Here is a 16,231-nt window from a genome sequence, read left to right as displayed (position 1 = left end):
CACAGCCCCAAACGTGAGGAAGCGCTACTTGTGTAGCCTTACCTTCAAAAAGGTCTTCACCTCAATTCCATCTTGATATCTTCAGCATAAGCTTCGGTGGCTATGCCTTCGTCAGGTCGCCCATTCCCACTCGAAACTGTCACAAAAAGACAGTTGAGACATCTCTGCAAGGTTCTCTGGTCCTGGCCCGATTGCGAAGGTTGCTGCGATGATAAGCCTTGCTCGTCACACGGCTGTCCTTTCAAGCGCATGAAACGACTCAGCCGATTCTTCGAGCATTACAAAGATGTAATAGCGGCATACGAGCCCGATACTAAACACGGTGAAGGAGTCGCTGCTCTGACCTGCCACGAGGATCTGTTTAGGATCCTCGTGCTTTTGAGATCTTCTCCCGAGTTGACGCGGTCCCAAATTCGGAATACACTGTTCGCAGACCGCCAAGGGGTAGATGAGGAGGGTGCAATTGACATCGCAGTGAAGATTATGGTCATGGTCAACTGTTCCGCTGATCTGCGTTCCGCTTCAGGTCTGCAAGACAGAGTCCGCTGGCCAAACGACATCCCCTTCTCCCAGTTTGTGAGCGACTTGTTTCCGACACCAACCGATCACCCCAGACTGAACGAGGACGACATGGAAATTCATTCCTGGTCGAACGAAGACGATCTGGAAAAGGGTGTTGACAAAGTTGATATCAAGGGAGCATTGCTTGCAAAGAAATTAAAGAAACATGCTGGATTGAATTTTCAGCCAACAGATGATCTCAGATGCCATCTCAGACTCGACAAGAAAAATGGCGTCCTGGAGCTGTACCATCACGCAGCCTTCTTAAAGGAGCATTTGAGGTTGACAAAAGACAAGCCTGAGAATTTATCTCTCGAGGAATCATTGCGACTGTGAGTATCATGCGTTTGTCCATCTGCTAGCGACTGAATAAACACTGAACAAACATTTACCAAATTTTTAATGCAGAGGAGCCTTGCCCCGCCAACTCGTCCTCGAAATCCTCGACTCCCTTCAGAAAATACTCTTCCCTCGCACAGATAAAAAGTCCCGCAAAATCCTCGACTCTCTCACAGCTACGCAGGGGTTTGATGAAGACTGTGGCCGCTATGAGTCCACAACTATACGAAATGCAAAGGAAAAAGACATTCCATATCACTACTTCGGTGCGCGACTCGCAGAGCTGCACGAAGAATTGGAAAACCCAACGCCTCGCGGAATCGAAAGGTGGTTTCAGAGGAAGAGTGGAGCAAGATATGTTATGATGGCTACACTTGTTGGCGTGCTCATCGCAATCATTTTAGGAATTGCGGGTCTGGCTGTGAGTAGCTATCAAGCATGGTTGGGATACCAGCAATGGCAGTATCCCATATCTCCTTCTGGGCAGAAGTGAAGCTCTTATATCTGCTAGCTAGATCTCCCGGGCCGGGGGGGAGGCTAGATCCGGATACAGTAATCCTTCCGCAAGCGAGAAGCTTAATCACATTGTAAACTTCAACTATTTGACAGACTAAGTACACCTTAAGTTATATATCGATTTTATTCAGTATAAAAATATATAGAGTAGAAAGTATAAAGCTAGAAAGTATAAAGTTAAAGTAGTTGTAAAGTTAGAAGTTAGAAGTTATAAGATTATTAATATTTAAATAATAGAATAGTGTATATATTTTTATTAATTCTATTTCTTTTATTTAAATCTTTAATCTTCAATTTTAAATTATCAATTTTATTACTCTATAAACTTAGAATACATTATTTTATAAACTCCGTTGCATTTGGTAGATGTTTTAATTACTCTGTGGGTCGATATTAGATTCCAGATGCATGTCTACTCCCGTAGCATACTCTACTTTATCCGCAAAATGTTCCCGAATGTTACGAAGAAGTAATGCTAACTCGGTGGTATTCCTGTGTAGGCGTGTGAGTGGCAGCAGCTAGGCGCGGTAGAAGCACTCCTCGATAAAGAAGCAGAGCTCAGAGTCGACAGCATTGACAACAATATAAAGACGCCATTGCATATAGCCGCCAGCACAGGTCGCGTTGATATTGTCAAGATGCTTCTCAAGGAAATTTGGGATTTTGGAATGGGGGGCGTGCTTCTTGAAAGCAAAGACAACGATGGTTCGACACCACTACATCTTGCCGCCGGTCATGGTCGCTGTAAGGTTACCTTCGAGCTTCTCGAGAAACGCGTACGGCCGCCTCGTGCGGCTGGAGTGGAGAACAACGAGGGCCGTGTACCACTCCACCTCGGTGCCATAAACGGACACTTGAGCGTTGTTCAGCGCCTTCTTGACTGGGATGTCGAACAAATAAAAGCCGTGGATAAAAATTCATCAAACCCCATACACCTGGCTGTAGAACGAGGAAATTTTGGCGTGGTATTATCCATTTGCAAGGAACATAAAAAGCAGAATTATTCACTTGATGTTTTCAACTCCGAAAAGAAAGAAGAATCGACATTAACACCACTTCATTTAGCTTGTGAGAAGGGATATACACCGATAGTCAAAATTCTTCTGGAGTCTGGGGCTGAAGCTAAGATAACTAGTGTACACAAGAACATATCAAGTTTTACACCCCTTCACATGTCGTGCAGCAAAAGGCTTTCTCGATATAACTAAACTGCTTATCCGCTTTGGCGCAAATCCAACAGCCAGAACTAGCGATGGTTCTACGCTTCTTCACTTCGCGTCAGAAAACGGAAACGTGAGGGTGGTCGAGGAGCTTTTCTACCACCAGGACTTTGTATCCCCTATGAACATAAGAGAAAACCAAGGTCGACTTCCGATATTCCTAGCAGCAAAAGGAGGTCATTACAGAGTGATCGAGCTACTTCGATCTAAATTTACTGCCTCGGACGCTTCCGACTTAGAAGGTCACACTGTTCTACATTATGCTTGCGAGGGAGGAAGCCTTACATTTGTGAAAGAGCTCTTAGATGGAGACTTTGTGGGACGTTTAGATGTTCTGGACAATGAAGAACGAACACCACTGCATATTGCGGCAACAGCTGGGCATCTCCAGATCGTCAGGGAGTTACTGGAAAGAAGAGCAAATTCCGAATTACCTGACAAAAATCATTACACGCCTTTAAAGTTGGCCAATAATGAAGGAGTTATTAAGGAGCTCTTACCATCAGATGGCAAAACACGAGCGCAGCGCGTCGAACGGAGTGATTCCAGGAGATGTTGGGGCACTTCAGCATTCAGAGGGAAGCTGATTTGTACTCTTACTTTATGAAGCCCATGCTTTCGTCGAAGAACTCCAAGAATTCAAAAACGCCCCATATCATTGTGCTGCACTGCAAGTAAACTGACCCCGCATCCGGAACCACCCGCTTCTTCCTCGTCACTTCTTATATATTTGTATTTATTTAAGTTAGAAGATCGAAGCGTCTTTTTTATCTTTATTCGACTTTAATTATAAATACGAAGATATTAAGCTAAAACCAAAAACAGAAAGAGAGAAAGTATAACTTTTCTAGGAGTATATATCACTTGAAGTAAGCCACGTGATATAAACATGTGACTACCTATCTACGTGATCGGTCGGTATAAGCGGGAGCACATGTTGGGCGTCGCTTCAGAACTGTTATATTCTCTCAGTTTTATATAATCGAGGTAACTATACTAACAACTAATAAAACAGGTGTTTAAACTAGTCGACCTGCGCGTATTCATTTGGGTAATTTCCCCGGACCATGATATTTCAGAGGCTTGGCCGGAGACTTGAGCCTTAACAGGAGGATTTGTATCGATGTAAAATATGATATACCAAGCTACTTCTAGCCACTTAGCACATTTCCATCTCATGTCCAGCTATTCAAATCGCACTAAACCAACAGACATTCCCAAGTACTATAGTTGTTTCCGAACAAATAATACACACCCGACGTCCTGGAGTCGAGAGTTTGCGGGTAGGTTTAGGCTGTATGCAGACCCTGCATACTTGCAGATTCGTTGCATATCGCATGGATGGCTGGGTGTATGTCTTGGGTTAAGGATTTGGGAGTTGTGTTGTTGCTGATAGGAAGAAGTGTGATGGGGGTGGAGGAAATCTATAAGATAAATATGTCTTGATTCCACAACCTTATCATAGGTAGACATGAATATAATAAGGGCCCCCTTTTACCTTAAATGGGCACTCTTTGCCTGTTGTTTGGTACTCAAGGCAAATTCATGGATCGATAGATATCGCTGAAGGCTTTTGATGGTAAACCCCTGATGTCTGGGGAGTAGCTCTGGATGCGGATGGAATTTACCTCAGCTGACTCAGCGAAATGTGATTCTGTGCTTGAAATGGGGGCTCTCAGGAGTCTCAAGTAAATACAAGTGCGGGACTACGTCCATGCTATTAAAGCCTAATAAAAACAGCTAAGTTTTTTTCGGTTTTGGAGCCACCACATATGACGATATCTACGGCTGATAATGCACCAGTTCAGTTGGAAAGGCATACTCAACTTGAGCAGCTCGCTGGGTTTCCTACCTCCAATGTCTGGGTGCTTTTGGTGTCTGGGTTCTAGTTTGTTGGTAGTACAACCCCAAGATCGCCAGGGACATCCAATATATAAAGAAACGCACGGATTGGGAACCATCCACAATTTTGCCCCACTGGTGGGGACGCTCGAGTACATCCAACGCGCAGCCGCCACAGAGCAGCTAGCCTCCTGGATGACTCGACTTCGAAGCCGTGCTCTCCTCTCTCCTCTCTTCTCCCTTCTCACAGTTTAAATCTGGGCAGACTTCTAGTAGCCTATAGGATCCGACTCCGGTCCAAGGCCCACTTTGCATAATATGGCATTTTGAATTCTCGATGTTTTGGTTGGTTGCTGCTACTTTGCGGTCCTGTGCACCTGTAGTTATCCGTCGCTGAATTTCTCGTGTGATCAGGCGCGCTGTCTCCCAAGAACATCTATCAAGCCGAGCTGCATTCGGGAGCGGGTACTTTGCCCCGGTTGGAACGAGTCCGCATGGGGGCTGCATGTTGCATGGTGCCAACGGATGTTTTTTTCGACCTTGGTGTAACGATGCCCAGAAGCGAGGTACACGAAGTAGGCTCCAATAACCCCCCTCATGTTCGTGCTCTACAGAGTACATGTCATGATAATCATCAATGTAACTCTGCTGTGCCCTTGGGCTTTAAGGGTCCAGCCAAGGATGACCGAGGTGCGTGAGAAACGTGGGGGTGGCGTCACCTTGGGGAGAAAAGAGGTGCCCTCTGGAGCGGATAGCCAGAGGAACTGCATTGCATTGCATATTTGGTACCTATTTGTGGTTCAAATGACATGACAAGTAGCAGTAGCCTCGGAGAAAGGCAAGAGGAGATAAATGAAGAGAGACAAGAGATAATTTGATTATTATATTGCCCCTTGGAGAAGTCGAGGAAGCGTGCGGAGCGTGGTGCGAGACCGGATCATTCAATCTCCCGTGGCCCGGATGGATGCCGGGTTCCGCCTTTACCCGCGCGATGAGATGCCGGGACGAAGAAGAGAGAGAAGATGTGTTGCTAGTACTAAACCTTTCTACTGTCGTAATAAGTTTTACTATAGACTAAACTTTATGAGAGCAGCCACGTAGTATCTCTCTCTATAAGTGCTTAATACTTAATACTTCTTTCGAATAAAAGTACCCATACCTACCTTGCCTAGTAGTTATAAGTAGGGTGGCCTATTGAGACGTAGCTTAAAACACCTTAAGCACCTAACTACTACCAAAGCCACAAGCCTAGAACCTAACCTCTCCCTCACCATCACGGCCCTCAAGACTTAATCAAGTTACCTTATTCTCCCTCGGCGCCTCTGTCCCACGTGTATTCGCCCCTTTCGCCCTCATCGTGGCCCCCTTCCCCCTGCAACCCCAGATCCCACCTAACTCATGTACCGTTGCAACGGCACGCCGCAGCCGCGAGAATGTTCCAAGGTAGGTAGATGTACGTACTGTACGTACCGCCTCGCACCGCATCATACTTCGTATCGCATCCACCCTCCCCATCCCGCCTCAATAATAATCACCGCCGAGCAAGCACTATCAATATTCTCGCAACCTCACGCCAAAATCCCCTCAGGTCACGGCCACATCCCCCACCGCCCACCGCAACTGCTTCCGCCCCGCTTCACTCGCCCTCGCCCACGTCTTCTCTTCGTGCTGCAAAATTATATCCGCCCCATTCTGCCTGAACACGAAAAACCCTACAAGCACGTGTCAGTCAGACTACCCAGGTAACTAACGATACCTAGCTTATCTACCTAGGTATACTAGGTAATTTCCGTGGCCTCATTACATCCCAATCTCTATTATTTATTTCTCTTTTTCTCTTCTTCTTCTTCTGCCTCCACCTCAACACCACACGCCGCCCCACCACAATCCCCATCCTTCGTTCCCTGGGACCCTCCCTCGTACCGACCTCCTGCATTTACTCCTCAAACCTTATCCCCAGATAAGAATCCCCTTGGGTGCAACTGTGCAACTCCAGGTTGCAGAACACCCCCGCCACAGCCACAGCGGCTCCGCATCCAGACTCCAGAGAAATTTGGCCGACGGCTGGCCGATATCCATATCCGCATCCTACTTGTATCGAGAATATGCCCCCGTGGCGGTCGTCCATAGAGCTTCGACGGCCGTGGCCGAGGCTAAGGCCAAGCACAAGCACAAGCACAAGCAAGCCTTGATAGTCTCATCTCCCACCGCCGATATCAGACCGCTCTTAAGGCACTCGAGACAGTTCTTCGAGTCCCGCACCATGTCTCACACTCACACTCCTCCTGAGGATGACCTCGACCTCGACATGACAGCTTCAATTCAAGCACAAATCACCCCATCCGTCCATGATTCCGCGGATACATTCTCCTATACCCTTCCACCTCGGCCAAACCCTTCTGCAGATACTGGGCTTGCGATGGATGCGAGCAAACACGACCCCAATGCCTCTCCACCTTCTCCGAGCAGCATGGATGTCTTCACGATAGGCCCCATTACCGCCCTCAAATTGCTATGTGCAGGAATAGAAGCACTGGTTAGGATAACCGGCGACATCCCACCAACACCCCCTCCAACGTGCTCGACACCACCACATATGCGAGGCATGCAGGCAGAGAAGGAGAGCATTGCGAGAAGCAATTCATACAAAAACCTGGGCGAATTACACAAGAGCGATTCCTATAAAAATCTTGCCGAGCTACACAGACGCCCAAGAACGCCCTCTCCGTGCAGTGCAAGTTCGGATGAGATTGACGGCGTGACCTTCCGAAAGACACGTCTCGGCAATTCCGCTCGTGCCCCGACACCACCATATATCATCATTGGCGATAATGCAGAACCCTTAAACGTCCAACATAGCGCCATTACACGAAAATTCTACTCAAAAGAACCTCCTCCCATCTCGTTAGAAGACTATCTCATGCGCATACACAATTTCTGTCCTATGTCTACGGCTGTCTACCTCGCGACGAGCTATTATATCCACAAGCTAGCAGTTGATGAACGGGCTATTCCAGTCACACGTCGAAATTGTCACCGATTGTTACTGGCCGGTCTCCGAGTTACCATGAAAGCATTAGAAGATTTAAGCTATCCACATAGCCGATTCGCAAAGGTGGGAGGGGTCAGTGAGAATGAGCTGGCCAGACTGGAGATCAGCTTCTGTTTTTTGACCAACTTCGAATTCAAGACGAGCAAAGAATTACTTCTAGAACATGCAATCAATCTAAAGGAGATTGCTTCTCTGCAAGGAGCGGTGAACTTCGTGCCCAAGTTGCCGATGAAGAAAAAGCGACAGGAGGCTTAGCAGACGCTTAGAATCGGAGAAAGATACGTTAGATAAATCGCTCACGCACGACGATTATAAGGATCTATAAGATTCGACGAAAGGAGTTAGTGACACTAGTTTGAAAGATCGGACGAACAATCACACGCGCCGTCACGCCGCCTTAGCTTTCATTCACCAAGGTATCCTTTCGGCAACCAGCGGGTTATGGTTGAGATTGCACGGGAGTGGGTTACACCTGTCTGCTGTTATTTAAATAGCGATGCATTAGGGCGTTGGGAAGATCTTCTTTAATAAGATTTGATGGCATGGAGCATACCCCGCATTAGCATTGGGGGAAATCGGGCGTTCTAAAGGCGCATAGAGTGGACATCGTCTGCTGGTGGCGCATCTGGGCATTTTCACATTTTCTTCTAGCGACAAGGCTTATCATGATAGCTACATAGCCATAATTAATATCAACACTGATATGGAAGATGTGTCCCCTCTCATTCATTCCTTGAGCATTCTAACATCACATCACGTGGATGCACGGATATGTTTGATAAAACTCTTATCTAGGGTGCAATTTCCGAATAAAACGTCACAGCATCCGTCAGACTGAGCTTCTGACGTAGACGCTGCAGAACTCAGATTTGCAATGTTCCCACTAAGACGGTGTCACCGAGCTTTGTGTACTACAACCCCGCTTTTCTCTGACATAACATCCCACCTGCCTCATTCGGCAAGTCCCGTACCCAAGACAACACGAGATTCCCATCGCACATACACATGCGCCTCAAAGAGAGCTCGATTGAACTTGCAAGTTAAATCACCAAGATCCTTTGGGTTACGGAATCTCGCAACTCTACAAGTACCCCACATACAAAAGATGGAGCCCACGGAAGCTATCCTCGCGGGCAAATACCCCGCGAAAGCGCATGCAAGGAGGGTTGTCGAATACATGCGAACTAAAGTCCCAGATATCAGCGGAGTACTCTATCTTGAAGGGCAAAAGGATCGCTTGATTGAGGATAATGATGGGGAAGCTCCTTTCCGGTTCGTGCCTCTGCATCTTACATCGTCGGCCTTATATTGATACCCCGCGCTACCCAGACAACGACGATACTTCTACTACTTGACCGGCTGCGCTTTGCCCGACAGCTATTACACCTATGACATCGCCACAGACACATCCACCCTCTTCATCCCTCCAATTGACCCCGAGTCCGTCATCTGGTCCGGCCTCCCCCTCTCTCAAGAAGAAGCAAGCGGCCTATTTGACGTCGACCACGTCCTCACAACCACCGACGTAGCCGCAACGCTCACGCACCAAGGCAAAGTCAACGCACCTTCTTCCGTATGGACAATCGCCAACCAAGTCAGCGACCACATAACCTTCCTCGAATTCAACAACAAAGACTTCACGCTCCTCAAAGAAGCCATCGAGGAATGTCGAGTAGTAAAGGATAAATTCGAGGTCGCTCTGATCCGTCATGCGAATCAAATTAGCACACTTGCGCACACGGAGGTGCTGAAGAGGGCGAGTACTGCTACGAATGAGAGGGAGCTTGAGGCCGCTTTTTTGGAGAGGTGTATTGCGAATGGGGCGAGGGAGCAGGCGTATCATTCTATTGTTGCGGCGGGAACGGCCGCTGCTACGTTGCATTATGTGAAGAATTATGAACCGTTGGAGGGGAAGTTGAATTTGTTGCTTGATGCTGGCGCCGAGTTTAATTGTTATGCGAGTGATATTGTAAGTTTACTTCCTATTTATGGTGTTGAATTTGATGATGAGAATTTGCTTGTATGTGGATATACTGATATTCGGGATATAGACAAGAACCTTCCCCATCAACGGAAAATTCAGCCCAGAAAGTAGAGCCATCTACGATATTGTCCTCCAAATGCAGCATGTCTGCATAAACATGCTAAAAGAGGGCGTCCTCTGGGATACCGTCCATCTTAAAGCTCACGAAGTCGCCATTGAGGGCTTGCTTAAACTCGGAATCCTCCAAGGGGAAAAAGAAGATATTCTTAAATCCCGTACCTCGGTAGCGTTCTTCCCACATGGCTTGGGGCATTATCTTGGCATGGATACGCATGATACGGGCGGCCATCCGGATTATAAGGATAAGGATCCAATGTTTAGATATCTACGAACCAGGGGGAAGCTTCCTGCGGGGAGCGTTATCACCGTCGAGCCTGGCGTACGTCTCTAATCCCCTCTTTTCTTACTTTCCCAACTTATGTTCCTCTCTTGGTCCAGAGTTAATCCAACCTACTAACGCAAAAATCAGATCTACTTCTGCCGGTTCATAATTGAACCCTATCTTTGCGATCCCATCCACGCCCAATATATCAACTCCACTGTTTTGGAGCAATATTGGGAAATCGGAGGTGTCCGTATTGAGGATAATATTCTTGTTACGGTAAATGGCTATGAGAATTTGACGACGGCGATTAAGGATGCTGATGAATTGGAGAGTATTATTAAGTTGGGGTCTTTGGAGAGGGCTAGTGGAGCTAAGGGACTCGTGGTATGATGTTGTGTCATTTGGATGATTGGTGATGGAATAGATACAGTTCTTATGCCACACTATTCCCCCTCGAGGATAGCATCCAGTTCTTACCATTCGCTAAGATAGTACGTACCAAGGAATGAAGAATAAGGTTTGAAGCGTCATCATAACTTTATTTAATAGGGGCATTCCGTGCAGGCCGTCAGCCAGTCTCACAAGGTTGTAGGTCCTTTATCATATCAACATGACACCACATCCTCCTAATCCAAATCCAAGATAGCAACAACATTCCCGAGATGTGTCTTACAATCCCTTCTTTCACCACCACCCGAAACCTCTCCAATCCCAACAAAACAAAAAGCCTCATAATGCCCGAACGCCCAAAATTCCACCTCTTCCCCGCCCTCCCCTCAGAATTACGCCTCAAAATCTGGGCCACGATCTGCACTAACCCGCGAACCGTATCGCTAAAATGCAAAAGAAACGTCCAATACACCCGCCGCTTCGCAGAAAGCTTCCGGACTCGCGTCCCATCCCCAGCCGTGCTGCAAGTATGTCGAGAATCCCGAGCCGAAGGATTGCGGATCTACCAGCGGTATTTCGAAACCGACAGGTCACCTCGATACACGTATCTCTCCTTCTCCAGCGACAGGGTGAAATTACACGACACGGCACTCACATATCTCGGCCCCAAAGAACTCGCTGGGATCGAGAGAATGGTGCTTGACGTACGCGATTGTGCGTATTTCGGGCATTTCCACATCGATATCATAAAACGCATGACACGGCTGCGGGAGCTAGAGATTTTCGTGCAGGAGGGCGAGGTGTATAGATGTCCGCGGTACGGGATCTACCTGCATAGCCTCAGTGGGGATTTCCAGGATGCGCGGGCGGGGGATCCGGAGTGGGATTGTCCTCACGTGAGGATTTTGAAGAGGGGGAAGAAGGAGGATGGCGAGCGGGAGGAGATTGTGAGGGTTTTGGGGGGCAAGTGTGAGGATCGCAGTGGGAAGGGGAGTGTGCTTTTTAAGACGGGTTTGAGATGTGTGATTACGCAGATTCAGGAATGTGAGTTACCTTCTCTTGTTGATGGGCTGGTGATGTTTTGGGTTTTTGAGTGTTAAGTGGTTAACTGATGCATAGCTTGTGGGATAGGAGAGGATGGCGAGAAATTCTGTACGAGGTGGATTTATAGGCCGAGGATTAAGTTCCGATTTGGGGGGTTCGGGGAGGAATGGATGGTGTAATGGGTTCTGAGGTTGTTAAAAAGAAATTTTGCGCTAGGTATTTTATGTATGTTCGGATGCTCTTTTAATATGATACAGATATAGCTATAGTCTGGCAAACGTGGGCTTGAGGGATTGTTTCTGCGCTTCTTTAAGAAACAGCTTGTCCTAGATGAAAAAGATAATATAGATAGATCCGTAAGAGATCCTTAAATATAGCGAGACAGCACAGACAATGCGTACAAGCCAAGGAAACGCTATTGTTAACGACTTTCTAGTGCATACTTGCTAGCTACTATCTTTGGTTTCCTCGTAACAGGAATGTCGAGCATAAGAGGCGCCTTTTTTCTTATATATCTCAATACTGTATTAGTACTATGCCTGGAGTGCCTTACCAAAACTGTAACTAAACAATCGTACCTCCTAGAAGCAACCTATCGGCTAATCGCCAAGGGATAAAATAATAATTATATTAATACGAGAAGGGGGTAGAAAAATGGACTGCTCTATTAATTAAAATGCTTTTGCCTAAATTGCGTACGCAAAATAAGCCTTTTTAAGCATTCGAGCTGATTTAAATTCAAAGTACTTATAAACGCGGACCTCGCTATTGTCCATCAAAACTTTATTAGATAAGGCTGTCATTGCACAATGTCTTTACTTATCGTTCTCTCTTACGCTTTCCTTGGGCTTTTCTCTCTGGCTGCAGCAGATTTCAACCCCTGCAATCGCACCGACTCTATCCTCCCCTGCCCCTATGGTGGAGGCTGCGAGTATCCAACTCACCCCGATTCATGCCGCTACGTTACCCTCACGCCCAACGCGCCTGTGGGTTCATGTCCAATAGCCTCCTGTCGGCGAAATATCGTTGACTGGGGCAATGGCGTCACAAGTACTGGCCTTACAACCTACTCCGCAACACTCGAAAACGGCACGAGAATTTTGAATCCCTGGAGTTGTGACGCTCGGAGTGATAACAGCTACGGCACGAACTGTACCGCGGGGTTTACATGTCAAAGATCTCAAACCAGAGCCCCGCCGGTTTGTTCGCCCCTTTATCCTCCATGTGGTTCTGATGGGACAGGATGCGCAGAGGACGAGATTTGTGTAGATGATCCAAGAATGAGGGGGACGCCGAGTAGGATTTGTATTAGTGCGAAGGTGGCATGTAAGGTGGACGTGGAGAGGAATGGACCCGGTGGCGATGAGGGAAGGCAGGAATGCGGCATTTTTGGCAATTGTGTTCATGGAGTTTGCATGGACTTGATTGATTGTACAAAGCCTGTCTATGGTTGTCCAGGGCCTGGTGGCTTTGATTATAGCAATGGCTATGATTAACATACAGCAGTTTAGAATTCGGACCCCTAGCTAGGCGAAGGACGTTTATATATAAAACTAGAACTCCCTACTGCTCAGCCATATTCCTTTTTGGCAATTTGTACTAACAAGCTCCTTAACCCCTCCAGACCAATGGATCGAATCGCATATCCGGATAAATTGCTCCCTCCTTATATACACCATCCGTCTGGTACGTTTCCTGAGCCAAGAAAGCAATCGTCTCATGCTCATCATCAAGCATATTGACCGTATGCGCATCCTCAAACTTGAGCCTTACGACCTTTAGCTCTTCTACCCCCGTATCATTCCCGTCTTCATCAAGCCAGCCCTTCCGATCCAAGACATACTCATCATGCCTATTAATCTTCCGCTCCCACTTAATAATATCCCCATTGTCATTAAACTCTATCTGTTCTGGTATTTCTACCAGGATACAGGTTCTATCTTTAATAGATCGTTCGTCAACAATTAGCATATATCCGTTACTAAAAGAACAGGAGTTAGGGTCCGGGTCCGGGAAGGTATTATTAACAAGCTGAAAACCGGTTGGGAACGTATCAAGCGTAAACTTGGCGAGATCATATAAGTTGGCGTTAAGGAAGTCGTATTCCTTGGTCTCAGATATAGGCGGTTCGGTGCCAGATATAGTAGCAAGCTCCTTGATACGATCCTGCTCCTTGAATACTTCTGCTTTGTTGCGGAATATCGAGAGGAGATATGGCGATTTGACAGCGTAAGCTGAAGGCCACGCAGCGGCACTTGACTTTACTAAGTCTTCGAGGACCTGCCAGTAGTAGAGTCAGATTAAGGTACTCGATTGATTTAGATGTTTCTGTTAGTATACTCACCGTGGTTGGGACTTTAGCAGTAACGTAAGTAGCGAAAAGGTGTCGTAGGCCTGTGCGGTCTGCGCGTTTTACAGTATCTGAGGTCGACATTATAGTGTACAGCGGGATCGAGTACGGAAAAGTCGAGTACGGGAAAATCGAGTATTTTATTACGACAGCTACGACAAAAAGTGATCAAACAGTTACGGTCTATGGGAGGACCGATTACCCACCTACTACGGTAGTACTACCCACCCAGATACCTACTCTAGGTACCTGGATGGGTAGGTTGTTAGAGGTTGGGTTGCTTGGGTACCTCCAGAGAACCTCTGCAGAAGGGTCAAAAACCTAAGGTACACCATGTTAGGTACCTAGTAACATAGGTACCTATCGGGGTTGAGGTACTAGAAACCCTACATATGGGTACCTATTTCACAACATAAAGACGAGTGCTTCGTTCTGCTGCTTCTGCATATGAGTCTATTCTCTTTCACATTCCAAAGTTAATATTACAACTTGCTGTCTTCCTACCTTTTGCCATCAAAAGCAGTCCCTCAAAAGAACTTTATCCAAAACACAATGCGTGTCGCTTTCGCGCTGGTCGTCCTCCCCTTCTCGGGTCTTAGCAAACTGGTTTTCGCGGCCCCCACCCCCGGCCTAGAAGCGATCCGACAGCCAGTCAATATTTCTGATGCTGCTACTCGTACTATAGTAGCTCGCCAACCCGTGGGGTACGACTTTACATGCGAAAACAAGCCACATATCTGCAAAAACATGTGCTTGGCTGCCTTGTGTAGAGATAAGCCGGGCGTGGCTCTTGCGGCCGAGGGGCAGTACCAGGCCAGAGGTTCCTCTGGCTCCAGCGGCGGGCAAAACAAGGAAAGCAGAAAGCACTCGGGCTTCAAGTTCTTCACAACCGACCGTGGTAAGGCTGCATTTAGCGCCTCCGGTTTCCAGGCAGAAAATGATTTATGCACGTCAATGGATGAGTGGCCCCCGGCATCTACGATTCAAGGTGGAACGGCCGCTGTGCTAAGACTTGTACCTGTAATTGAGCAGTATCGACAGGGCGGCGCAACTGCCACCGATCGCACCGACCACTTTTATGTGCTTGCTGACTGGTCGTACGTTTTCCCGTGACACGGGGTTCTTGTTTTTATGCTAACAATTTGGCGTAGTGAAATTTCGGAATGCAGAGCATATTCTGCTGGGGACAGATATTATTATTGTCAGAACAACCCGTTGCAAGGTAGCTATAGTGAAGCCCGGCGGTCCTTTTCTCACTGGTAGGAGTCTGTTGAGGTTCATGCCTTCTGCCAGGGACTGTTTCAGGAACACAGATATCGGGTCGTTTCAGTCAATTTGATTTATTGCATTAATTGCCTACGAAGTATATATATGGGCTTTCCACTCATTAGATTAGAAGGAATCAATCAATTTAATCCCTCCAGTCCAAGTCACATAATCTCAACAACTCCCTACAAAGATACAGCTCACGACACTGGATAAAGTGACGTAGTTCTGTATCTCAGTCACCGAAGCCTCGATTATTTTTCTATTCACGATCGACTTCTTTAAGCGACATGTGTTTCACAGAGTGAATTCATTTAACGATCGAATATCTTAGGTATGCATTGACAAGCCTTTCGAACTGCAAGACCGCCCGCATCGGTGGCACCAATCGGCCTTGGGGAGCAGCATCGCAAAAGAGGCACACTAGAGTCTTTCCAACTCTGAGTATGGAGTTCATCGAGAGCATCGAGTTTTTGAAGCGTGCGATCAAGGTTGTTCCAGCCGCGATAATGGCTAGCCAAATTTCGCTGGACCTTCTTGAGATCTCCTCAGGCCTTAATCGAGAGGTAATGGGGTGTGAGATGCCCCCCTTCGGCCAGGCATCTGAAGGCCAGCCCTTGTCACGGCTCGCTCTTCTGACCTTCCTATCCCTTAGATCAACCCCGAAACCGGGCAAAGTTTGGGCGTATGGGCAAGAGACCAGTTCAAATTTATTGACCGTTTTCCAGCCCTAGAAGTACTCTCCCTGAGCTTCTATCTGTGCAAAAAGGGGGGAGCGGATTAGTGCACTCTCTACTAGCTGGCAATCTCCAAGTTCTATCGCTTGCAGCTCGACTCGGCAGACTGTAGTGAGGACGACCTGGCTAAGCTGTTTCTTAATCATAATGATACTTTAAGAGAAATTAATCCTGATGATATCAATTTCATAGGAGGAAAGAGATCTTGGCAGTCACTTAGACGTACAGTACAGGACCAGCTTCGTAGCACCGTTGCGATCCTGGTCTACGGGGGTTGCTGGGATTATGTGCTGCGGGACACTCACTCGAGTACCTACGCTGTAGAGATGTGAAGATTCGACACTCCTGGACTCGAGATCATCACTGTACTCCGCTCCAGATTGAAAAGAGGTTCTTATTTATTTGTAAATTGTGAGAAATAATAGCTTTCGGGTAGAAATTTTATAATTAAAATAAAAAGAAAGCCTTAATAGAAATAGGATAGCAAACTAGCCTAATATTAAATGGACTTCGCAGCGCCCTCTCGGGCAACTACGCAGCTACTC

The 16,231-nt window shown here is 47.1% G+C and overlaps 6 protein-coding genes across 6 annotated transcripts; 5 read left to right on the top strand and 1 right to left on the bottom strand.

The window, feature by feature from the left end:
* Positions 1–102: 102 nt before the first annotated feature.
* BP5553_10459 (uncharacterized protein) lies at positions 103–3,243 on the top strand (the record flags this gene model as incomplete). Its single annotated transcript, XM_032019082.1, has 4 exons — positions 103–893; positions 970–1,321; positions 1,917–2,484; positions 2,552–3,243. The coding sequence occupies 4 exons, from the start codon at positions 103–105 to the stop codon at positions 3,241–3,243; spliced, it is 2,403 nt and encodes an 800-aa protein (XP_031864789.1).
* A 3,498-nt stretch (positions 3,244–6,741) lies between these two features.
* Positions 6,742–7,785, top strand: BP5553_10458 (putative PCL7 Cyclin like protein interacting with Pho85p; the record flags this gene model as incomplete). Its single annotated transcript, XM_032019081.1, has 1 exon — positions 6,742–7,785. One exon carries the CDS (start codon positions 6,742–6,744, stop codon positions 7,783–7,785), a length of 1,044 nt encoding a protein of 347 aa, XP_031864788.1.
* An 850-nt stretch (positions 7,786–8,635) lies between these two features.
* On the top strand, positions 8,636–10,289 carry BP5553_10457 (putative Xaa-Pro aminopeptidase pepP; the record flags this gene model as incomplete). The annotated part of the gene is made up of 4 exons (XM_032019080.1): positions 8,636–8,802; positions 8,860–9,499; positions 9,582–9,953; positions 10,044–10,289. 4 exons carry the CDS (start codon positions 8,636–8,638, stop codon positions 10,287–10,289), a joined length of 1,425 nt encoding a protein of 474 aa, XP_031864787.1.
* A 344-nt stretch (positions 10,290–10,633) lies between these two features.
* BP5553_10456 (uncharacterized protein) lies at positions 10,634–11,389 on the top strand (the record flags this gene model as incomplete). Its single annotated transcript, XM_032019079.1, has 1 exon — positions 10,634–11,389. The coding sequence occupies one exon, from the start codon at positions 10,634–10,636 to the stop codon at positions 11,387–11,389; it is 756 nt and encodes a 251-aa protein (XP_031864786.1).
* Positions 11,390–12,944: 1,555 nt separating this feature from the next.
* Positions 12,945–13,767, bottom strand: BP5553_10455 (uncharacterized protein; the record flags this gene model as incomplete). Its single annotated transcript, XM_032019078.1, has 2 exons — positions 12,945–13,613; positions 13,678–13,767. The coding sequence occupies 2 exons, from the start codon at positions 13,765–13,767 to the stop codon at positions 12,945–12,947; spliced, it is 759 nt and encodes a 252-aa protein (XP_031864785.1).
* Positions 13,768–14,235: 468 nt separating this feature from the next.
* Positions 14,236–15,683, top strand: BP5553_10454 (uncharacterized protein; the record flags this gene model as incomplete). Its single annotated transcript, XM_032019077.1, has 2 exons — positions 14,236–14,780; positions 15,284–15,683. The coding sequence occupies 2 exons, from the start codon at positions 14,236–14,238 to the stop codon at positions 15,681–15,683; spliced, it is 945 nt and encodes a 314-aa protein (XP_031864784.1).
* Positions 15,684–16,231: the final 548 nt, after the last annotated feature.

The sequence above is a fragment of the Venustampulla echinocandica genome (assembly GCF_003357145.1).
Source record: "Venustampulla echinocandica strain BP 5553 chromosome Unknown scaffold_15, whole genome shotgun sequence".
NCBI classification, from domain to species: domain Eukaryota; kingdom Fungi; phylum Ascomycota; class Leotiomycetes; order Helotiales; family Pleuroascaceae; genus Venustampulla; species Venustampulla echinocandica.
Note: the sequence above shows the minus strand (reverse complement) of the source record. Positions and strands in the feature narration are given on the sequence as shown.